The following is a 25,671-nucleotide window of genomic DNA, read 5'->3' on the forward strand; positions in this document are numbered from 1 at the left end:
TGCCCTGCGCTATTTATAGCTTAACTTGCTTTCAAAATGGTAAATTTAACATAATCATTCTTAGGTGACTAGACAGCTTGTGTCATTTTTTCCATTATTAACATTTTAAAATGTACATAAAAGGAGAAGGAAACTTTCAAGAATTAAATAAAGCATGCTACAGTACGAGCTAGTTTAGCGGGGGGAATATACAACATTTTAGAAGCAGCACTGTGAACTCCAAATAGCGTTTAGCACTGCCTCGACCCCTCCGTTTATTGTTCTCTTGTGATGATTTAAAAGTACTGTTAATAGTGGCCTGAATGGGATATGTATTCACCAACCACTTTGAGGATTAGGCTTGCTGTCAACTGAATTCTTTGGTGAGCTGCTGAGCATATTCTGAACCAGCAGTCATTTGTAAGTAGAGTACATGAATGGGACCAGAAGCTTCACTTTCACTTCAGCGGAAGAGGAGAATCCACACAAAGATCCTTCCTTCATGAAATTGTCCCATTGGGTGAACATGAGAATAACCTGGATGATTCTGATCCAAGGTCCATCTGGTCCAGCATCCAGCTTCTCACTGCTGTGGCCAAGCAGATGCCCCCAGGAAACCCACAAGCAGGCCTTAAAGGCAATTGTTTTCTTCGCTCCCAAACAACTGGTACTCAGTGGCATGCTGCTGGGGGGCACAATGGTCCCACCATGTCTAATAGTCCCTGAATAAGTTCATATGCCCTCTGCGTAGGTGCAATACCCTTCAGCATGTTGAGTCCCAAAACCGGGACGTGCATCTTCCTGTCCACATGACCCACACGAGATCATGGAGCGCAAAAGACACACTTTTTCCGGGGCCATGCTCTCACGGTGCCAAAGAACACACATTTGGGGTGCTGTAGAAAATTGCAGAAACCCAATGTGCTTTTTCAGGGTGAGATCACAGCATGAACTTGCACAAGATCACAGCGACTCAAATGGCTACCGTGCTCTCGTGGGGGGAAATGGGATGTCCCAGTTTTTCCTGGACACTTGCAGGGTATGAGGTGGAAAGACCCTGTCTCTGAAATTCTGTGATTCTCCACACAAAATGGGCACACATGGGGAAGGGGAAGAAGGACAACTCCACTGGCCCCAAACCCCAAATTGCACATGCTGCTGTCCATATCTGTCTGATGTATGTACATTCCCTGTATTCACACATATAGCTAACATTTAAAGTGGAGGATCAGGCCCCCATCCGTTACACACACACACACACACACACACACACACACACACACACTCCCCTTGAATTCCAGTGCTACACACAAATATGTGGTGTATAAGTGAACTGGATTCATTCATACAATTAATCTCCCCCATATATAATAAAAAATCACTGAAAGCAGGCAAGTTCTATCCCTGCTGTTGAATGTACAATACTTTTACGTCTGAGAGAGAAATAAATTTATAACAACTCAAACTGCTCCACTGCCTAGACTCAGGCCCCAGTGTCTTTTTAAAAAGCAATAGCTGCCCACTATGTACAACATTCAGCTTCATCAGAACGTTGCCTGTTTTTGCCGTTTCAGGCCACTTCTAAAGTTCAGTCCCTAACAGTAAACAATGGAACACCTGATACTGAGCTAATCTTGTGTTTGACAGCTATTAACGCTGCCCTTTCAAACCATATGCGGGGTGGGGATAGAGAAGCGTGTTGTGCTTCCCTGTTTTGCAAATCTGTTCTAAATCCCATTCTATTAAAGTTGGTTTTCCCTCAACATATTTGCGGGGATCATCCTGCCATTCACCTTGCAGCAGAACAATTAAGAGGTTGAAATGCAAATGTTTGGGCAGCTGTTCAAATGCATCTGAATTTTTCCTTAAGGTGCCAAAACAAACTTCTCCCTCACTTTCAGCTGTTCTTATCTCAGTCTCGGATCAATCTACATACAGCGCACAAGTGTATTCGTCAGTCTCTTGTGTACAAAATAGCTTGCAGATGACTCCATTTCAAGTACTTCCTCCTCTGAAACCTTGCTACAGTACCCTCAGGTGATTTCATTACACATTCAAATTTCCCCTTCCTCCAAAGACCTTGGGCTCAGTTCGTCCTCACAACAACTTGGTGCATTATCTTAGTGTGTGTGAGAGAGAGCAACTATCCTAAGATCACCAACTTGGTGCATTATCTTAGTGTGTGTGAGAGAGAGCAACTATCCTAAGATCACCAGGTGAATTTCATGGCCGAGTGGGGACTTCAACCCAAATCTTTGCAGTCCAACATCTTACATTTCAGTCTTCCCCAACCTAGCACCTTCTAGAGGTTTTGGACTACAACTCCCATCCACCCCAACTAGTGCTGACTTGGTTTGATGGGAGTTGTAGTCCAAAACATTGGACTACAGGTTGGTCAAAGCTAATCTGTGCCTACACCACACTTGCTAGACTCAGCAGAGAGACCATCAATAAAGTACATCACATATCAGCTGAAGAGACAAGGTGGACCTACACAAAGGGGCGGAGGGAAGCACTATAAATAAGTCAGAAAGTAAGTTGTTATAACAAAAGAAAAAAACGCTATGGAAAATCGCATAGTGGGTTTTTTTGTTCTTCAGCGCCATCTGGTGTTGCATGTTTATAACGCATTCAAAACGCTGTTTTTGGACTAATGTACCTGAGTCCACAGTGTAGCAAAAGAATGGCAAAGGAAGGATTTGGTTAGCATGAGCCATAACTGTGGCAAATGGAGAGAGGTATTTTTGAAAAGGCTTTTCATTTATTTGCAAAGACTGGCTTGTCATATTGCAGCTGAAGTGTGAGATAACCAGAGGCGTTCCTGGGGCCCCCTGACCTCAAGGAGCTTTATCACCATCGCCCCTCCGTCTCAGGGAAAAATCACTTCCCCCCAATAGCCACATTAGGAATTATTAGGTTTTATGTGGAACAAGTATTCAAAGTATCCTTAGTGAGGGCAAGGCGAGGAAGGGCAAAAAACGTTTGCAAACCTTGTGCTGTGGTGAGAGAAGAACAGGAAGCTTCTCCCATGTTTTCTTTTGCCGTGAAACACATAGGTAGAAGGCCAGTTTCGCCAACCCCTGGGTACACCTCTGGTGATAACAGTATCCAATGAGTGGGAAAAGTTAGGACAGCTGTGCCTTGCAGTGACATAAGTGACGTTCTGGCACTGTTGCAGAAGTGATGGTTAAATGGACTGGACTCTATTTCCCAATGCCTATGAAATAGGACCCAGCTCCCTTACCTTCCAAGTCCCGGACTGCAGAATCTGGGACCGGCAGCCGTGTGACACCGGAAGTTGTGTCGACATAACTTCCGGTGTCGCTTTGCCCTTCTATGGACACCAAATATGGCCACCGCCGGCTTCGAAAGTCGCTTCTACGCATGTCCGGAAGTGAGTCAACGCAACTTCCGGTGCCGCTCTGCCCATCTATGGGCACCAAAAATGGCCGCCGCCGACACAGGAAGTCCCGTCTATGCACTTCCGGACATGCGTAGATGCGACTTTTGAAGCTGGTGGCGGCCATTTTTTGTGCCCATAGAAGGGCAAATCAGAAATAAAAAAATGGCCGCTGGCAGGAGAAAATAATGGAGAAAAACGGGAGATGAAGTGATACGGGGGACCACCGGGAAAAGGTAAGTAAAAACGGGGGGTTTCCCGGGAAAAACGGGGTACTTGGCAGCTATGAGCTCCTCTTCGGGGAGCTTTAGCATTGCCTCTCTCAAACTGCAGCCTAGAAGCAAGTGACCTGCACTAGTCCACGAAAGACACAAGAGGGAAATATCTATCTGTGCTGTAGTTTTATTTTCTAGAATTCCCCAACCCCCATCTAGCTTAGGGGTTCTATTTCAAGACTGTTTTCCTTTGGTAACTCTTGCAAGGGAGAATCTGCACTGCCTGTTTCCTCCACCCAACCACTTTCTGTCTTAGTCCCAGACTCACAACACATTCCTGGTCATAATTATCGTCACTGACAACAATAAATAAGTGAACTTTTAAGATGCACTTCAGTTTAAGTTGGTGGTTTGCAGGTACCTACGGGACCGCCTCTCCTGGTATGCCCCGCGGAGGACCTTAAGGTCCACAAACAACAATATTCTGGAGATCCCGAGCCATAAGGTAGCTAGATTGGCCTCTACTAGGGCCAGGGCCTTTTCAGTATTGGCCCCAACTTGGTGGAACGCTCTCTCACAGGAGACCAGGGCCCTGCGGGATTTGTCATCTTTCCGCAGGGCCTGCAAGACAGAGCTGCTTGGGTTTCCACCTGGCCTTTGGGTTGGACTTAGTCTGACCCCTGTGTTTTTCTCCCTCGTGGCTTGGATTTATGAACTACTTAAAATGAGGCTGCACTTAAATTTTTATATTGTATTTTAATCTGTATTTTAATTAATTGCTTTTTATGTTTTCTTGTAATTTTATTGGTGTGAGCTGCCCTGAGCCCGGTTTTGACTGGGGAGGGTGGGGTATAAATAAAAATATTATTATTATTATTATTATTATTATTATTATTATTATTATTATTATTATTAAAACAATTAAAGCAAATGCAATTAAACTCAATAAAAGTACCATGCAATATTGTGGGTCAGGGATAGTCAATGTGATGCTGCCTTTATGCTTTGGACCACATATTTCATAAGCCCCACCCAGCATGGCCAATGCTCAGAGATGATAGGAGCCGTAGTCCCGCAGCATCTGCAGGGCGCAATATTGGCTATCCCTGTTTTAGATCATCAGTCAGCAGATCTGTCCAGTCTGTAAAATTCAGGGGAAGCCATAAAGGCACACACCTGAAACCTGCTATAAAACATGTTGGAATGCTTGGGGACTAGTTCATCAGGGTGAATTGGGCACTGCCATGCCAACCTAATTTGCCCTGAGTAGACTTGCACGGCCGTGTTCTGTAAGCCTTTCATGTATTTGTGTGAATTTGCTAAAATAGATGAGAGCCAACATTTCATCGGAATGCACAATCCCAGCCAAGGGGCCCAACTTGAGTAAAATATCGCGGGAAGCCCAGCCTCACATAACTGATCACAAGAAGCAGGGCATGCACACTATTGAAATGGCAATGCTCAACCACTTTGGGGGGCCTTTGGGGGGGGGGGCGAAAGGACCTCTGTCCCTAGGAGATGGCTCCTATGATCCCAGCCAATGTGGGTTTTCCATCCGTGTTTGAGACACAGTGTTTCCAGTATTAAGGGCAAATAGGCTTGATTGACAAATTCAGCAGGATCCTGAGATGGTCAAGTGGACTCCCTGCATGTAAAAAGCTAGCAAATCAAGGTTCTAGCTTAAGGTTACCAGACGTCCCCGTTTCCCGGGGACAGTCCCCGGATTTGCAAATTAGTCCCCTGACGAAATCCTTTCATTCCTACTGAAGTTGAAAAGTGTCCCCAGATTCACTGAAAAAAAATCTGGTAACCTTATCCTAGCCCAGCCCACTTCCAACAATACTACTTACAGGATTGTGGGTTTGTTTGTTTGTTTGTTTGTTTGTTTATCCCCTCAAAGCAAGGAGAATTCAAAAATGTTTCTTCTACCTACTGTATAGACAGTGGTACAGTCAGGGCCAGATTTAGGTATGATGAGGCCCTAAGCTACTGAAGCTAATGGGGCCCTTTATATATCCAGCTGTCCTTTGTCAACAACAAACTGTCACTGTTTTTTGTGTTGAATATATGCTATATGGTAATTTATGGACCTAATAGGTATCTAAAGCCATTTGCACATGCAGAATGCAGGCACCCTATATACAGAAATGAGCAAACCAGTGATATTTTAGGGAGCAGGCTAGAAGGCAGGGGCCATTACTTACATCATAGGAGCCTACACAACACAAAACACTGTTGCTGTATGTAGGTTTTATTTTATTTGTTTTTTTATCTTATATTTTGGAAATGTACATCCAGTTTTTTTGGGGGGGGGCAAGAGAGTGGGGTCTAAGCCAGGGGTCCCCAAACTACGGCCCCCGGGCCGGATGCGGCCCAATCGGCCTTCCAATCCGGCCCGCGACGACCCCCGCCGCCCGCTGCCGCCGCCCGTTCTCACGGCGCGCGGCGCAGCGACGATCTAAAAAATCGGCAAAAAATCGCCGAAAATCCTTTGTGCGCATGCGTATGGGCCTCTCCCGACCCGGAAGAGGTCATTTCTGGTGCACTTCCGGGTCGGGGGAGGCCCATACGCATGCGCACAAGCGATTTTTGGCGATTTTTCCCCGCCCGTGTGCGTGTGCGCATGCGCACGGGTGCGCACTCCCCCGCCCTCCGGCCCGCTGCGCGCGCACTCCCCTACCCTCCGGCCCACCGTGCGGTCGGCGCGGCGGGCACCGGCCCGCCGCGCGGTAAGTCTGGGGACCCCTGGTCTAAGCTATAGCTTGTTTAGCTTATACGTAATCCAGCACTGGGTACAGTCTCAGGAGTCTCTTATCTCCTTCTCACCTTCTTCCGCTGCATGTGTGGACCAAGCCGTAGAGTAAGAACAGGCAACCCCACTGCCCCCCCTCGAAACAACGGGACTCGCTTCCCTTGATGACTGGCCCCAAACTAAACCTTCAGGAGAGCGTCACTTTTGAACTGGGTTTTTATGTCTGGAGCTGACACACAGTAGAGCAGGCATGTCCAACAGGTAGATCGTGATCTACTGGTAGATCACCGGATTTTTGTGGTAGATCACTGGGTTTCCCCAAAGAAGCTCAAGAACTTTGGCTCCCCTAAAAAAAGCTCAAAAACTTAGACCTGAACCCCCCAAAGCAGGGCGTTCCTTCCTAAAAAAAAGCTCAACAACTTTGACCTGAACCCCTAAAAAACGGGGGTAGATCACTGCCAGTTTTTAACTCTGTGAGTAGATCACAGTCTCTTCGGAGTTGGCCACCCCTGCAGTAGAGTATTGCTCTGTTTATATTTGACTAAGATTTAATTGTGATTTTGTGCAGATTTTTTGTTTGAAGCGTCTGTAAACCATGTCAAGCTTTGGACACCTTTACAGGATAGTTTTTAAAAGTAAATTAATACAGCCTACAAAGGCTGCCACAACTCTGCAAATGGCATGGCTGCTGAAAACCCTTACTGTCAATGGAATTTAAATGGCCTAACTGTGTATAGGGTGACTGGCAAATTCTAAATGTATTACTATTACTATTACTATTTTCCTATACAGTTTAAGAATACATTCTCTAGTATATTAGAGTTCAAGCCTATATGTGACCAAAAGCTGTGATCATAGAATCATAGAGCTGGAAGGGACCATGAGGGTCATGTAGTCCAACCCCCTGCAATACAGGAACATTTTGCCCAATGTGGGACTTGAACCCATGACCCTGAGATTAAGGGTCTCATGCTCTACCATACTCTTATAGTTCCATGTTCATTGTTACATAGTTCAACTGAGTTCAGTTGGGCAAACTCCCAGGAAAGAGTGTGCAGGGTTGCAGTCTTTATTTACCTAGAGGTAAAAGTGCAAGTAGATAAATAGGTACCGCTCTGGCGGGAAGGTAAACGGCGTTTCCGTGCGCTGCTCTGGTTCGCCAGAAGCGGCTTAGTCATGCTAGCCACATGACCTGGAAGCTGTACGCCGGCTCCCTTGGCCAATAACACGAGATGAGCGCCGGAACCCCAGAGTCGGTCACGACTGGACCTAATGGTCAGGGGTCCCTTTATCTTTACCTTTTTAAGGTCCACTAAGGGACGCGGGTGGCGCTGTGGGTTAAACCACAAAGCCTAGGGTTTGCCAATCAGAAGGTCGGGTAAACGGCGTTTCCGTGCACTGCTCTGGTTCGCCAGAAGTGGCTTTGTCATGCTGGCCACATGACCTGGAAGCTGTACGCCGGCCCCCTCGGCCAATAAAGCGAGAGGAGCGCCGCAACCCCAGAGTCATCCGCGACTGGACCTAACAGTCAGGGGTCCCTTTACCTTTACCTTTACCTCATGGGACTGTTATGAGGATCACCTTGCATGACAACCTCAGGTCCTTGGAGGAAATGTGGGATAATAGTCCAGAGATGCTGTGCAAGGGGATTCCACAGTCTCTTCAACGGGCTGAACTGCACCCTGCATGCAGCAGAATGCCATTTCCTTGCCTGAAGTAATTGGGGGAAAGGCCCCGTGAATGGGGGAATACCTGTGCCAGCATGAAATCTTAAATTGCAGCAAAAGCTGGTTGAAAATGTGACTTGCAGCTGCATAATGCCATACCCTCCAACATTTCTCCGATGAAAATAGAGACGCCCCGCTCCATAATGGTAATTTTACTCTTTATACCCCAAACATCTTATTGGTCGGCCTCAGCCATTCTGGGCACCTTCCAACATATATAAAAACAGAAACATTTTTTTAAAAAAAAACCTTCCCTATACAGGATTGCCTTCAGATGGCTTGAGGGTCAGATAACTCCATACCCTCCAACATCTCCAATGAAAAAAAAGTGGGACATTCCAGAATTAAATCAGAAACTGGGGTGGCTGCTCTAAATCAGGGTCGTCCCTGGAAAATAGGGACACTTGTCTGCAATGCCAACACTGGACACTTGTCTTTTGCAGTGAGTCAAATTGACTGTGACGCTCTATCTGAGTCCGCACAGAAGGCAAAGGGTTTTATCTTTGGAATTTAACTTCTGGGCAGATATCCACACCTTATCAAACTGCGGCCCCATTTGCCCTTCTGAGGCCCAGTGGAACTTGCCATTCATGTAGCTTATCAACACTTTGGCAACGAGATCTCCTTGTTGTCATCATGTTCTCCCCAGAGGTGTTTTAAAGAAGGCAGCAGAACTACAGTAGTTGTGATCGTTCTGCTTTATATTTATTACATAGCTATGTAATTTCCTCACTTTATCAGGCTAAGCCTAAAGCGAAGGTGTAAAGATGTTTGCCATAAAATAAACAAATGAGATGAAACTCATGCAATAAAAACATAGTTGCCATTCATAAGATCCCCCCCCCCCCGGGCCTAGTTTTACAGGTAAAAATGTACTCAGAATATACACTAGTGTTTTGATTTGGATTGCACTATATGCCAATGTACCTCAGTCGCTCCTGATTTTGCGTGGAAACTAATGGTCAACGGTTGTGTTCATCCCATTCCAATGCATGCCTGCATAGAAGGAATCCCATTGAACTCAATGAGGATTACTCCCAAGTAACTGGGTTAGCATTGTAGTCAAAATTTAATGGACTTCAATGGGTTTTCCTGAAATCTAAGCTTACACAGGAGAATCAGAGTTATGACCTAATTTACTTCTGTCTCACGATTTATATTTTTTTGCTAGAAGAACCCCATTATATATTTCGGCAGCAATCCTACATACACTTACTATGCAGTAGGGACTGATGAATCTTTCCATTTCCATTTATCTCTGTTTCCCATTTTTCCAGTTTTAATTCAATTCACCAGGTTTCCGCAACAGTTGGTGATTTTATTTTAAAAGAAAAAGTCCTTGTGAAAATTTGTCAGCATTTCAGTGTGCCATCGATCACAGTACGCACATTTTTTGCACGCAATTTCCCCTAATATAATCTACATACAAAAATACACACCTTCCTGAATATAGCCAATGTTTTATCCATTATTTGTCTGTAGAACTGCACTGCAGAATTTGGAGAAGTGTAAAATTCTAAGAACAGCTACATTTCGGTTTCATACTGGTTCGGGACATAAATTAGGTAAGTTCACATTAAACCGCAAACCAAACCAAATATTTCCCTCTTCCCTCCTACGGAATGGGGGTTATCACTGAATAAATGTGCATCAGGACTTGTTGGTTGCATAGTTCCTTTGAGAAAAAAAGAAAAGTAATTGCATTTAGTTTCCATGTTACTTCAAGCATGCTATTAAGGCTGCAGCCTTAAGCATGTTTACCAGCGAGTAAGTGCAACTGAACTCATCGCAGCTTACTTTCAAGTAGGCGTGTGTAGCATCGCGCTGCAGAAGTTGAAAATCATGTGTCATTAGTAAGCATTATATTTCTGGCACACAAACCTAATCAGCTAGCGCCAAATCTGAACAATGTACAACATTTAGAGGGCTCTGGGTCCGAGCGACAGCAAAGCGTTAGGAAAAGAAAGGTTTCTGTGCATCTTTTGCAAGCATGGAAATGCCACAGGAAACTTCATAGAAAGTTTCAACCTCTTTTCAGTTGTTGCTGTTGTTTTTCTGCCTCTTAAAGCTTCTGCAACAAATGTCTCAGAACATTTACTCCAACTTCCACGAAAATGACTATATGATGTGGGGGGGGGCATTGCTGGCACACAGAGCGAGTTAAACTTTAGACTCCTGCTGTGGAGAGCCTCTGATTTGCTTTCACATCTGAAATCCAAGTTAGCAAGAAGAGATGCAAGAGGAAAAGTTCAGAAGAATTACTCTGATCCCAAGAAACGATCGTGGCACTACTTACCTAAAGATTGGTCTCTGGAGGTGCTTTTTCCTAATTGTAACACAATCAGCCATTTAAATGAGGGTGGGGGGAATCTCCTTGGCCTGAAAATAGTTCCAGCGAGAACCTGGGAGCAACCAGGGGACCTGTACTTAGCAGCTACTGTGCTGAAGAGAACACAGTGATTTTTTTTTTGGTGCTGGGGAAAACCTCCCTCCCTCTCTCTGACAGTTGAGCAAAGTGAGGCCATAGAGACCACATAACATCTGAGCAAGACCAAACCATGCAGGCTGTTAACAGCAAGCAGCGCTGGAATCAAGTCGATCGAAGTGGGGAAATGCCTCGGAATCCTCTCAGGTGCTTGAGAAAAATGCAAAACTTCGCCAGCCAGTTAACTCGGGGGGAAAAGAAAAAGTGCTAAGATTATTCCAGTCATGAGAAGACGTCTTACACACACGGGTCAAAGTCTTTGATGCAGAGGCTCCCTTGCACTGTAAAACAAGCTCGTTAGTTCAGAGGCTTCACTTCTTCTTTTCCCCTCCTTCTTCTTCTCCTCTTTCTTCAAAATAAAAGTTGTCCAGCTGTTTCAGCAAGCACACACACACACCCCTTTGCAAGTGCCTTCAGAAAGTTTTTTTCCCTCCTTTTTCTTTTTTTGTGCCGTTGTACGGAACTGTATACAAATTAAAGGAGACGAATGGCTCTGGTCTCTGTGCCTGGCTTCTCTTCAAGACGTTGTTGTAATTATTTTACAGTCTGGCTATTATTCACTTTGGCTGATGTGTAGCTGTAACTATGCATATTAAACCACCGCTCATAATTTCTGGCACTTAAACAGCCTAATAGTCCACAGTAGGATTCAGAGTTTGCAGCTGGTGGGGGATCAAATCGACACAGAATGGAGCAACAATACTTGCATCAGGGAAGGGGGGGGGAGAGGAAAAACTAACCAGATTTCTTCAACAACAAAACTGAACCCTACCCTGCATTTCAGTCTGGCCATGCTGCGAAATATGAGGCATGTTAAACATAAGCAGAAGTATGCCAGCATGGAACAGAATTAATACTACCATAGTTAATCGACAGAGATAATCCATCTATCCATTATTACACAGATCGAGGCACTAGGTAAGATTCCACACTCTGGAACTTCAAACTTACCATCTATGCCATGGGTAGGCAAACTAAGCCCCCCCCCCCAAAAAAAATATAGTCTGGCCCCTCCACAAGGTCTGAGGGACATTGGACAGGCCCCTTGCTGAAAAAGTTTGCTGACCCCTGTTCAATGCCAAGCCTGGATTGGTTAGACCATGATGCTGATAATGCCATGGTTGTATGTTTGATCCCTGTCAGGGACAACTGCATATTCCTGAATTGCATGAAGTTGGACTAGATGATCATCAGAGTCCCTTTCAACTCTACATTTCTATGATTGCATCTCCCTGCCCCACCAGCACCTAGTAAGGTAGCAACTGCCAGTTTTATTCCCCACAGTACCCCAGAAGAATGCCAGACCCTCCAGAGGAATGTTCCTATTTTCCAGGGACAGCCCCAGATTTACAGCTGTCCTGGTATCTGATCTGATCCTGGAATGTCCCGCTTTTCCTTAGGATGTCCCTATTTTCATCGGAGAAATGTGGGTATGGAGTTATGCAACCCCTGATCCAAGGAGATAAGTAACTATACAACCTTTGGAAGACATCTGAGACCAGCCCTGTATAGGGAAGTTTTTTAATTGCTTTTTAAAATGTTTTTTATATGTTGGAAGCCACCCAAAGTGGCTGGGGCAACTGAGTCAGATGGATGGGGTATTAGTAAAACAACAACAACAACAACAACAACAACAACAACAACAACAACAACAACAACAACAACAACAACTGAATAGGACATCACTATTTTCATCAGAGAAACATTGGAGGGTATGGAATGCTATGTCCGGTGTTACAGGGCATTGTGGGAAATGTAAATGGTGTCTCCTGCCCATACCTGCCAAGTCTCTCACAGAGAAATCCGGGATCTGCAGCCACGCAACACTGGAAATTGCGTAGACGCAACTTCCGGTGTCGCTTTGCCCATCTATGGGCACCGAAAATGGCTGGCGCTGGCACCGGAAGTCACATCTACGCATGTCCAGAAGTGCGTAGACGCAACTTCTGGTGTCAGCGCCGGCCATTTTTGGTGCCCATAGATGGGCAAAGTGACACCGGAAGTTGCGTCTACGCACTTCCGGACATGCATAGACACGACTTCCGGTGCCGGCCATTTTCTGGTGCCCATAGATGGGCAGAGCGGCAGCAGAAAAATGGCCGCCGACAGGAACCAAAATAAGGGAAATTAACGGGAGAGGAGCTGGAACAGGAGACCTCCGGGAAACGGTAAGGAAAAATGGGGGTTTCCCGGGAAATACGGGGTACTTGGCAGCTATGCTCCTGCCTGGCAATGATCAGAGCACTCACTGGCATGGCTGTGGGCAATTGCTGTTGTTGCCACAATCAGGACCCTGTGTGTGTTTCACTGCCATAGGAGGAGATCCCCACCTAAAAAGCAAACAAACCCTTCCTGCATGGAGTAAACAAACATATCAGAGATCAGTGTTTAGTCCAGCTCTCTCCCTTGTGTGGTAATTTACTGTATGCAGGGACAGTGTTTGTGTGTGTGCTTTACAAAGGGGAGCATTCTAAAATATCTCCCCCATCTCTGATATGGTACAAGTCTATCAGCTCATTGTGCAAGTGTAGATTGGCTTTTCTTATTTCCTCACCTCCCTCCCCCCCTCCCCAAAAAAGACCCTGAGGCAACAAATTCCCCCACAAGTCCTAGGATGCCTGATGTTGATATTACCTTTACCAAGCTGTGGCCAAGAGCCATTACTCCCACATAATAAACATAGGAATAGGGTCTTAGGTCATCTGTGGCAAAACTAGAGAAAATGTGACTACAACCTGCCCAGGGTTAGAAACTGAGATATGAAAGATATGAAAGCTGGGAGCTAAATGGCAGCAATGGAATGTCTAATAGCAAGAATACAAAGCTGAAAATTAATGAACTGCAGCTAAAATACTGGTATTATGTTCGTTTTTCACATAGTCTAGTCCTTCCCCTGCTCACCCCCCTAATATTCTTAAGAGGGTCTGTTCTCCAGTCTTCAGAAAGTAGCTGGAAGTGGGGATGCAGAAAAAAGGTCCTCCTTTCCTTCCACTCTGCAGTTTTAATCTGAAATCATAGGCGCGGTACTGCGCCCAGAGCTCAGAAATTGCTTGCTCTAATAAAATTCCCTGTCTCAAAATACGCCTAGAACAATGGGAGTTTCAAACACTGAAGCTGTCTAAATGGGTCTGTAAAACATTCCTAGAAAATGTGGTCTTGCGATTGAAACCTGACATTTTTGACCTATTATGTAAACCCACAAAACTGATGGTTTTCCTAGAGATGCAGTAAACAACAACAGAGAAACACAAATACTTGGCAAGTCACACTTTGATTTTGGACTGTAATTTAATATTTCCCTCATGTAGACCTCATGGATTGCTTGTGATTCCTGTCATTGCTTCTGGGAACAACATGTGGCAAAAACCTTACCTCATGCAGGTCATAAGAGGGGGTAAGAGCTACTGAGACGCTGGTGGTTATCACACAGCCACCAGCCATATTCTTTTCCTGATTTGAGAGTCCAGCTGAGTTGGCCTTCAAACTCCTTGGCCAGTCAAAACCCCAGAAAGCACCTTCACAATACTACTTTACCTGACCATGTAAATAATTATGGGGGAATTACTTCATGGTGAGTCCTCCACATTAAAAATGGTTGTGTGAATCTGCCCTTATATTCCCACAAGAGTCTTACATTCTCAAACTACAATTGATGTCAACTTTGAAGTGCAAATGCCGATATACACCTCTGCAGGAGTGCTGCCTAAATGTCAATATTGAAGGGACATGGGTGGCGCTGTGGGTTAAACCACAGAGCCTAGGGCTTGCCGATCAGAAGGTCGGCGGTTCGAATCCCCGCAATGGGGTGGGCTCCCGTTGCTCGGTCCCAGCTCCTGCCAACCTAGCAGTTTGAAAGCACGTCAAAGTGCAAGTAGATAAATAGGTACTGCTACAGTGGGAAGGTAAACGGCGTTTCCGTGTGCTACTCTGGTTCGCCAGAAGCGGCTTTTTCATGCTGGCCACATGACCTGGATGCTGTGTGCCGGCTCCCTCGGCCAATAATGCGCGATGAGCACCGCAACCCCAGAGTCGGTCACGACTGGACCTAAATGGTCAGGGGTCCCTTTACCTTTAAATGTCAATATTAAGAAGAATGAAAACCATGAGAACCCAATTATTGCCCATGGCCCAGATAGGCAGGCCATCTGAACTATTTCAACAACTTCTGTTGCCTTGTATAGAGCTGAGCACAAGCACAATGAAGGAGGCATCACCTTGATTCCCCCAAGTTCATGTCAGCCAACTGCAGGGACATTAGCTGAGGGAAGCATGCATCACAAAACACGGATATGGAAAGCATCTGGCAATCTAGAGAATAGTTGCCTCTGAAGCCCCTGCCAAACTACTCCCATTCCTTCAGTGCTTATTTTCCCAAGGGAAGAGAATGGCTATATAGCTGTGGGCTAGTTTTGTAGAATTTGGTAGAACCAATGTACTTAAAGTCTCTTCCCCCCACTCCACACCCAGGTGAGAGTTGGTGTAAGTGTGGTGGCAAATGGACTGAACTACAAATCAGAAAGTCCCCAATTTATATCATGTCATGAACTCACTAGATGGCAAAAATTGCTCCCACTCTCTCTTCCATTTGTCTCCGACTCTATGCGCACCCCATCTGCAATATCAGAGACAACAATACCACGTTGCCTGAGAAAGCCAATAACAAATCGATTCATCTCGTCACCCTTGCGTTCATGATCTGCTTGAGGCTGGAAAGGTAAAGACCATAGAACAAGCTGCCTTCCAGGCTTAGCTAGGTCACAAAGATGGCTTGCTAAAGCTATGGGGTCTAAGCTTGGAGCATCTTGCTTCTTCCCTTCTTCCCAAAGTTCCCCTTTGGTCACATCCCCTCGCCTTGGGAAGAAGGATTACCGAAGCCTTAGTTCATTTTCTTCCACCATGTGAACCCAACCAGAAAGGATGTCTGAGCAAGATGCTCCAAGCTTGGGCCCCATAGCTTTAGCAAGCCGTCTTTGTGTTTCTATACAAATGATTTAGAATATGTTACCTTTTTGAAACTAAGTTAAACTGCCTGTCTTTTCTTGCTGCTGTATGGAAAGCCACATGAATCTGACCTTTGAAGAGTTTGTAACTAAACCATTTTTTAACTTAGTCTCTTTTCCTAAGGGAAGTAAGGGGAACTTTGAAAGGAATTTAGAAGGGGATATTTTAAAGATCTAACCGCCTATATATTTCCATGCTCCAAATCCAGAGAATAATTTTATTCTTTTAAACCAATTAGAACCAAACATAAAAAAATAAAAATAAAAAAATCAGCAGCCTTGGACAGACCCTTACTCTTCCTTAGGGCTGGGCTACTGTATATATCAATGTATCATCCAAAACTGCTTTGAAGTCCATATTGCAATATCTGTTTCATAATTTTTTACCTGGCAATACATTGCGAATCATGAATCATGATGTGTGTGTGTGTGTGTGTGTGTGTGTGTGTGTGTGTGTGTGTGTGTGTGTTACCTATGCAAAAATCACAATGCAGGAAAACCCGTGAAGCCAGCTTATGCCTCTACCTGTATATAGCTCCATCCTTATTTCAGACACTGTGATATACTGATATATTGTGACGTTTGGCTGGTGGTATATTGTGATGTTGAAAACCAGATGTCGCCCAGCCCTACTCTTAATAATTGTATGGTGGGCCTTAGCTCTGCCAGGCTGTAAATTTTAATTTTAAATGCAAATGAACCACCCTGCTTCCTTCCTTTCCCATTAGATGAAGGCACAACTCCCTTCCAATTTAAGCCCAGAACAGAAGGGAGGGGAAACCTTGATGCAATGAGGCACTTCCAGAAAATTCTCGCATTTGAACCACTCCTGGAAAAGAATGTCTCTTCATCTCAATGGGATGGTTGCCTGGAAATATGCGCCACAATTTTAGCCAATGGGGGGAAAAGAGAGAGAGAGACTCATAAGATTACAATATGAGAAGCAAAACACAGCCATCCTTCAGAATTGACACATTGTCATATTTTGCAATGCAATTCCCCAGCCAAGTAATGCGCTCAAAAATGCACTTACTAGGGTAAAGTGTGTATATTAATGCATTCGTTGGTAAAAGAATAACATACAAAAGTCCATTATATTTGGGGGAATGACTTTGTAATGGTGTTTATATTAGGCGAGACTGCCTTGCAAAAATGTGAATTTCCCTGCAAAATATTATATTATGTTCACATATTTATTCAAGAAGCAACAAACTATATTCAGCCACTCCACATACCCCACAGAAGCAGCACATTTCTTTTTATTTACATTTAACTTTCCAGTCATTTCCGTTTTTAAACACGTGTATCATTCCATAAGTTGTCATGTGTTCTCAGAGGCCTAATAACCATGTTCTGTTAATGTTGCAAATGTAATAACTCTATGCCAGGTTGATGGGAAAGTAGTGATTTTCTTGTCGTACATGGTTTGGTCATTAATATTAATTCATAGCGTTGTGAGATCCAGATCTGTGTATAATGTGTATATATATATATTAAGATAAGTTTGTACTAAAATGCTGGTGAATTTTCATTAGAACAATTTTTTTCTTCCAGAGAATCCAGCCAGATGGGCAGGGTATAAATGTTGTTGTTGTTGTTGTTGTTTGTTGTTGTTGTTGTTGTATTTTTAAAGCGGAAAGCTGAGGTGGAAAAGTGGTGAACAGGACTTAAGATTGGAAAAAATGAGAAACTGGTAAAAACTGAAGTTGCCCCATGTGCCCATCTCTCATAGGACTGCAGCCCAGCCAGGTTCTTTGGATGCGAGTATATTCCCTTCACAGGCATTCCTCAGCACGATTCCTTACATTACAGATCAGATTAACGAAAGCAAAACAAAGCCCACCCAATAACTGCTGCACGAGCTTCCATTCAGCGCCCAGCAATGGAAGCACACAAATGTGTAGGGCAACCTCAATTTATTCCCTTGCCTTGACGTCAGCAAATGGAAAAAGATGCTCTGAAACTTAACCTAATGACTTCTCCAAGCTTGCAAAACTAGAAAGTACTGAACATAAGCATGATGACTCATTCAGGCACTCGGGAGAAGGCAGTTTTAAAAAAATAATGTATGCCCTAGCGGGCTTATTGACCAGTTCTACTCTAGTTCATGTGGTAAAGCCATGAGCAAACAATTGTAAAGACCTTTAAGCTCCGATTTCCTTTTTCGCCTATAGCAAATAGGAGTATTTGTAAAACTGATTTAATCTCTCCCTCTCTTTCTCTGTGTACACAACATGCACGGGAGACCAGCAACATCATGTTGCAGGGAGATTAATTTCCTTGCTAAGACTTTCCTGCTTGCTGGCTGAAACCCAGGCTGTTTTGCTCTCTTATTCACTTCCACAGCCCCCTTAAATCTGAACTTCCCTGACAGATTTGCACAATTCCCCCCCCCCCCGAAATGAAAGCTTACAGGCACGCAAAAGGCATTTGCTACTTAAAAACTAACTGAATCATAACCCCCACCCCGACCGCCAGGTAAATGGGGGGAGGGAGAGAGAGATGCCTGACTCCCCCCTCTTTTCCTCAGTTGGAAAGGAACTGGAACAAGGAGGCCTCGCTTCTAATTCGGCACAGTGCCTTCTCCTGAGATCCCCTCAGCCGCGAGGTACCATCTGCTAAATGTAGTAATAAGACTCGGGTTTACCAGCTTCCTTCCCTAACAGCTTGATGAAGTACAAACTGTATTTAATACACCGAGGAGGGACTGGAGAAAGAGACACACAGAGACTTTGGAACAGGGAATTCCCACGTAACAAAGTAAAATCCCAGCAGTAGCAGGCTTGGTCCACCCCCAGGAGTACGTTTGAGGTGATTTGTCACCTTTCCCACCCTGAATAAAGTTCTCATTCAGGGGTGGTCTTTTTATTGTCTCTCGCATGGCCTGATCATGAGTTGAAGCAGCTTCTCTCGTTTTCTTTTTTCCCAGAAGGCTCTGGGCATATAGGTGGCCCCCATCAGGCCCTGAAAGACCGAACAGTCTGACAGCAAACAATGTGAGAGCAAAAATGGGAGGTTCACTACCCCTTTGTGCGCAGTGCGCCACTCTAGTTAGTCCTTCCAAAACTTCCCTCGTATGTTTCTCTCCAGAACAAAGTGGGTAAGCTTTATAAACTTATCAGACACTATCATTACCCAGCTTGTTGTTCCCAGAAGAACTATGTGAAAGGTGGGATACCCTTCCACTCCTCCTTATTTCTTTAGCATTTCAAAGACAGCCTTCTACAACCTTTCTCACAACCTCCAGGCATAGCTGCCAAGTTATCCCTTTTTTAAAGGGATTTTCCCTTATGCTGCATAGGCTTCCCTCGCGAGAAAAGGGAAAACTTGGCAGCTATGCCTGCAGGTGAGGTTGCAGATCAACAACTTTAGTTCAAATCAAAGGGTTTTTTGCCCTTGGCCTCAGGAAGATGTGAGCTATGCCTTCCCAAAGGTGTCTTCATTGATATTCTTTATGGTTTGGGAATCTCCTCCATACTCTGAAAGGGGGGTGGTATCAGTAAAGGTAAAGGTAAAAGTAAAGGGACCCCTGACCATTAGGTCCAGTCGTGACCGACTCTGGGGTTGCGCGCTCATCTCGCTTTATTGGCGAAGGGAGCCGGCATACAGCTTCCAGGTCATGTGGACAGCATGACAAAGCCGCTTCTGGCGAACCAGAGCAGTGCACGGAAACGCCGTTTACCTTCCCGCCAGAGCAGTACCTATTTATCTACTTGCACTTTGACGTGCTTTTGAACTGCTAGGTGGGCAGGAGCTGGGACCGAGCAACGGGAGCTCACCCCATCGCGGGGATTCGAACCGCCGACCTTCTGATCGGCAAGCCCTAGGCTCAGTGGTTTAACCCACAGCACCACCCGCGTCCCATGGTATCAGTAGGGATGGGCAAAATTCTAGCTTCTGTTCAGGATTAAAATCAACCTCGCCCTGTTCTGACTCTGTGTAGCTTTTCAGTAGGAAAAATCTGCTCAAATCCTGAAAGAGATCCACTGATTTTGATTTTGATTTTAAGATGTGGTTCTGCATTAATGCTACTAATAAGAGTTATAAGGTGCCCCAAGAGCCTTTGGAGCTGCAGGTGTTGCTGCACTACAACACCCATCATCTCTGGCCAATGGCCATGCTGGCTGGGGTTGATGCAAGCCAGAGTACAACAACATCTGGAGGGCTACAAGTTCATCATCCCTGGGTTTTTTTAAAAAAAATAGTTACAGCTGCCTACAGGTGGCTAGCTAGGGGTTCCTGCCACTAATGCATGTTCAAAACAAACCAAATCCCCATGGGAGCAATGGGCCTCTGCAATGTGCCATTGTTCTCAGTGGGAATTGTACTTAAAAAATAATAATACAATCCTTGTCCCATTTCTAGCATACGAGAGAGAGAGAGAGAGAGAGAGAGAGAGAGAGAGAGAGAGAGAGAGAGAGAGAGAGAGAGAGAGACTGCAAGAAACTCTCCAGGGTTTCCAATAGGGGTCGCTCTGAGCCCAGTTACAGGATATGCCAAAGATTGACCTTGGGTCTTTCTGCATGCAAAACATGGGCTTGAGCAGTGAGGCAGATGCCCTCTCCTTGTATGACCTATGCTTTAATTTTCTTACCAGAGTTTTGTGTTTAGTATCTGCAGCGAGGATGAACAGGGAAATGGCAGAAAAGATAGAAGGATGGAAGGGTGGAGAAACACATTCCCTTGAGAGTTAGAACGCTATATTTGTTCTGGGATACACACGAGTCAAAACATGGGATTCCTTGGTCTGGAGCCAGTGCAATATTGTTATTGGCCAGAGGAGATGGAACCTTGCCTCTTTCTTTGAATACATTGTGATTGTTTTTGCATGCATTTTGCAAGCGAGTCCTCTAATAGCTGTGCTTTGCTGACCATCATGATTACTAACAGTTAAAACAGCATGAAACCATTCATACTTGTGTCGCCACAGATGAAATAAGGTTTTTTTTTAATTTTAAAAAAACAGCTTTGCACCCCAAGTTCAGATTTAATAAGATTTCACTTCGGGGAGTGGGGGAGAGGAAAGACCACGACACACACACACCCGAACTCCTTTAAGGAATGTTAGAATAAAAATGGAAAACACAAACAAGCAAAAACAAACAAACCAGAAACATCAGCTGTGTTGTAGAGGAGATTTGCAAACAATGGTTTCCCACCATCTGAACTGACCGTAAGTTGTGCGTTGACAAAAAAAAGATGAAGGAAGAAACTAGCGTATTATACAGTCACCATAATGACTGTGTTATCAATTTAAAAAGAGGTGAATGCAATAAAAACAGGAAGAAATGCACATGATGGTGCAAATTATTAGCAACAGACTATGGGAAGGATTGGAGGGATGAAGCAACGCAGGCTGCATCCACATTTCCTTGGACGTAACTCCCATTAGTAGGATATGTAGACTACCTTATATGAAATGCCACTCTACAGTTTGACAGGAAACATCACAGTGACGTTGCCAGAGATCCTGCCCCATGATTGAGGATGTCACCATGAGGTCACCCGTCAAACTCTAGAGGGGGCAGGGCTTAAGCATTCGATATGCCTTAACCATGCACAGAAGTTTGCTGTGAGTTATTATGAGACAAATGAAGTGTATTTGGTAAAACAGATGATGTTATTTTATTTGTCCACTGATCTAAATCTGTGGTAGCCAACCAAGTGACAGGGTTTATTTACTGAACTTTTTTTTAGGAATTCTGTTTTATGTCTGCTTCCTCATTGCTTTATGTCAGCTCCCAGATGAACGATGGTAATTTTCTGTGTGTACATAGTCAGTTTGGGAACCAGTTTTGGCAGAAAAACATGAGGCTGCTGCCAGGTTTGGTTAAGACTTTGATGCCACTCATGTGTGGGCCCTCTACTGACTTGGTGGGTCCTCTTCCTCCCCCTATCTTAGCAGCAGTTTGGGAGAAACCAAAACTGACAAATTCATCCACACCTGCTCAATGAGTGATGCTACACTGAGGGCTCAGAGACATTTCAATATAATATTATCAGCTTGCAGTAACACAGAGTTGGGCTTTTTTACTGGTGGCGCCCAATATGTGGAAAGCCCTGCCTGCTAAAATGTGAGATGCCCCCATCAGTGTTGGTATTCCACCAGCTCTTGAAGACACAGCTGTTTAGACAAGTATTCCTCTGAACCCAAACTTCCTGATCTAATTGTCTTCCTTGCTCCTTTAGCTGTTTTAAATATTATGCTTTTGAATGGGCTCATGTCGTAAATTTTAATTACGGATGCGTTCAAATGTTTTGAGGGAATTGCTTTATTGTGTATTTTAATCCTGTGTGGCTATTTTATAACTGATGTTCCACTTATGAACCACTTAGAAGCCATTTTGGCATGCGAGTAGTTTATTATTATTATTATTATTATTATTATTATTATTATTATTATTATTAGCAATGACTCTTAGAATCAGCTCCCAAAGTTTGCTTTTTGCAAAACAACAAAGGGAGGAGAAGGAAAGGAAGGGTTCAGATCCCAACACATTGTTCATGCTTCTGTTTAGAGCTCTGGTCCCAATCACATGTTCATGAAATGTTCTACTTATCCCTACATCTGTCACCCTGACTCTGTCATTGGAGAGTCAGTTGAATGTTGAGAGTTTATTAGATGCAAAGCAATAGACCCACTCTGGGATCGAGTCAAAGCCAAAGAGGCAATAGTTCATTGGCAAGGTTCCACATGTGAGAACCATCTGGAGAACTTTCCCCTGAAGCTTGGACATTTTACTGCTTTTTCCCAATCAGCATCTGTTAGCCAGGAGGTGGAGGGTGCTGAAAAAAATGTACCTATGCTGCTAGTACATATGATAGTATGACATAAAACATGCAACACGTGGGCGATACACAATGAACTCTGAAGCAATCATGCATTAATTAGCATATGTTATTTATCAAACATCTGAGACAAATCTGTACATAAAAAAGCTTGTGTGAAAGCCACAGAAACTTGCAAACTGACAATTCTGAAAACAACCTGTTGATATCTAATACCAATATACTGTTAAATGTTTAACTTCATCTGAATGTCCAGTTCTGATATGTTTTCCAGATGTGAAGCTCAGTCTTTAGATATTCTTTTGGATAGGTTCATAGAGATACCAACAAAGATAAATTCGACGTTGTTTCCAATACCGTGAGGTGCTAAAGATGTTGTAAACAGATGTTGCTGAAGATAAGAATGAAGAGGAGATGTAAATGAAAAGACAGGGTGCTGGCATTTTCCTCCTGTTTCGCCCTGGCAGTCCTGTTATTTAGAATCCCACTGTTTGCCCCCAATGGGGCTCGTTAACTGGGGTTTGCAGGTAGCTCACTCCCACGATAATTCCTGGGCTTCTTCAGGTTTAGATTTGCATATTCTGACATTCACAGGTAATACAAACCAAATCTTATTAGCACTTACAAATATTCACAGAAATACATAACATTGCTATGAAACATTTATCAAAATAAACTTACATCTCATGTTGAGTACTGTTTCATAGTAATGTTGAAGCCATATATTGTTGTTGTTTAGTCGTTTAGTCGTGTCCGACTCTTCGTGACCCCATGGACCATAGCACGCCAGGCACTCCTGTCTTCCACTGCCTCCCGCAGTTTGGTCAAACTCATGTTCGTAGCTTTGAGAACACTGTCCAACCATCTCGTCCTCTGTCGCCCCCTTCTCCTTGTGCCCTCCATCTTTCCCAACATCAAGGTCTTTTCCGAGGATTATTCTCTTCTCATGAGGTGGCCAAAGTATTGGAGTCTCAGCTTCAGGATCCGTCCTTCCAGTGAGCACTCAGGGCTAATTTCCTTCCGAATGGATAGGTTTGATCTTCTTGCAGTCCATGGGACTCTCAAGAGTCTCCTCCAGCACCATAATTCAAAAGCATCAATTCTTCGGCGATCAGCCTTCTTTATGGTCCAGCTCTCACTTCCATACATCACTACTGGGAAAACCATAGCTTTAACTATACGGACCTTTGTCGGCAAGGTTATGTATTTCTGTTTGAAGTGTATATTTGTGTTGGAAACAACATCGAATTTATCTTTGTTGGTATCTCTATGAACCTATCCAAAAGAATTATCTAAAGACTGAGTTTTACATCTGGAAAACATACCAGAACAGGACATTCAGATGAAGTTAAACATTTAACAGTATATTGGTATTAGATATCAACAGGTTGTTTTCAGAATTGTCAGTTTGCAAGTTTCTGTGGCTTTCACATAAGGCTTTTTATATACAGATTTGTCTCAGAAGTTTGATGAATAACATATGCTAATTAATGCATCATTGCTTTAGAGTTCATTGCGTATCGCCCATGTGTTGCATGTTTTATGTCATACTAGGAGGTGGAGGGTGGGCAAGAGGAAATACCTACATGATTGAACATGCATTTCTTGGCTCAAGGCAGGAAAAATAACATGCCCTACTGACAAACTGGGGAAGTGTTTTTCCTTGAAATAAACAACAACGTCAAGGAAATTAAAACCTTCTACAGCAAGATCAAATTAAGAGTTGGTTCGAATCCAGTCCAATTCACTCGTACGAGATGTTGATGTTCATGGAAGATTTATTCTTGCTTTGGTTTGCTGGGCTTTTGTTTTTAACCTTCCCATAAAGCTCTGGAAACACTTACTCCCCAATTGGTATAATATACTAAGCTAAGAATGCTACAGCAGAGTCACTTTTAATAGGCATGAGCAGATGTCCGGATTTTTTAAAAAAGATGTTCATAAGCAGTAGCAGCTGGTGTGGTGGGCAAAGAGATGGAGACAGGTTGATGGAGCACAGAGCAAGGCAGTGGTGAGGTCAGGGTTGTGCAGATGGGCTGCCAGGACCACTGGCTTGGTTCTGCCAATGTGCCTGTACAGCCCTGACCTCATGGCTGTGCTGCCCTGTCCAAGTAAGCTGTGATGATACCAGTGTTGGAGGGTTAGCTCACATTTGTTCAATTATATTTCATTAAGTTTCAACAGTCATATACAATCAAACCACTATTATGCTTTCCCTCTTACTTTTGTCAACTTCCCATGGAGTTGTTGTTTCTCCCTTTCTGATGGATCCTATCTTCTATGTCATGGGTGTCAAACACAAGGCCCGCCAGACCTCGTCATGTGGCCCGTGTAGCCGCCGCCGACAATAGGCACTGACAGTAGTTCTGGAGCCTGCGATTGGCCGAGGGTCAAAACCGGGGGCGGGACTGCAGGCGGAGGCCGGGGCGCTGGAGCCGCGCTGATGGCCTTGGCCAGGGAATTTCAATTTCGAATGAGGCTGAGGGAGGCGGTGGCACAGCGGCCAGACGGGGAAGTGAGATGCAGGAGGAGGAGGAGGAAGCCCGCCGAGGAGGTAGGAAAGCCCTACAGGCGCCGCCGGCAAAGTTGGTGCCGGGACGGAGCAGCGCTGGATTTTTTTTGGCAGGCTTTGCTGTTGTCTCCGAGAGCGAGAGCGAGTGAGGCGGCACTGGAGAGCCACCGCCCGCCGCTTCCCTTCCTCTCCTTGGCTGCATCCGGGAGGTGGGCGAGCGAGCGGGCGAAAGGGACACGGAGTGAGCCTGAGGGGGAAGTAGGCGAAGCGCAACAGCCGCTCTCTTGATGGAGCCGGGTTTCTCTTCCCTCTTCCCCCGTTTTCTCCTCATAGACACTCGGGAGGGTGCCTGGCTTTTGCTCTGCCCCCCACCCCCGAGCTGCCCTTTGGCTTCTCAGTTCCGGCGGAGCTGCTCCCTGGGGGGGCGGCGCCGCCTCCTCTCAGCCCCTCGTGATGTAGGGCTCCAGATGGAGTCGCCTCGCAGTTCGAGTAGGTGGGAGGGGAATTGGGGGGGGAGGTTTTCAAGCCTCCTTTGCCTGCAATCCCAGTAGGGAGAGGCGGCGGCGAAGACGACAACAGCGCAGGTGGGGGGAAGAGCAGCTCTGAGGCGAAGATGCACGTCCGCTGGGGCTACCGCCGCCTTCCTCCTCGGGAAATCCGCTGCCCTCCCTCAGCGCGAGGGGAAGGGACTCTGGCGCTGAGGAGGGAGGATGCAAAAGCAAAGCAGGGAGTTGGCGCTGCACCGCATGTTCCTGCCCCTCTCCAAAGCATGGGGTGGGTTGCAGCGTGTGGCATCCTGCCTAGCGGGGTTT

At 45.0% G+C, this 25,671-nt stretch overlaps 1 protein-coding gene across 3 annotated transcripts in view; it reads right to left on the minus strand.

The window, feature by feature from the left end:
• The window catches only part of PDE1A (phosphodiesterase 1A), a 143,688-nt gene that overhangs the window by 84,750 nt on the left and 33,267 nt on the right, over positions 1 to 25,671 (minus strand). Inside the window, exon 1 of one of the 3 annotated variants that reach the window (XM_035133613.3) lies at positions 10,370 to 10,843. The exons of the other annotated variants lie outside the window; for them this stretch is intronic. Coding sequence (XP_034989504.3) covers positions 10,370 to 10,422 — 53 coding nt within the window. The 5' untranslated portion in view covers positions 10,423 to 10,843. Of the gene's footprint in view, positions 1 to 10,369; positions 10,844 to 25,671 lie in introns of those variants that run through there. 3 annotated transcript variants of the gene reach the window in all.

Source organism: Zootoca vivipara, chromosome 1, assembly GCF_965207765.1.
Source record: "Zootoca vivipara chromosome 1, rZooViv2.hap1.1, whole genome shotgun sequence".
NCBI lineage: Eukaryota > Metazoa > Chordata > Lepidosauria > Squamata > Lacertidae > Zootoca > Zootoca vivipara.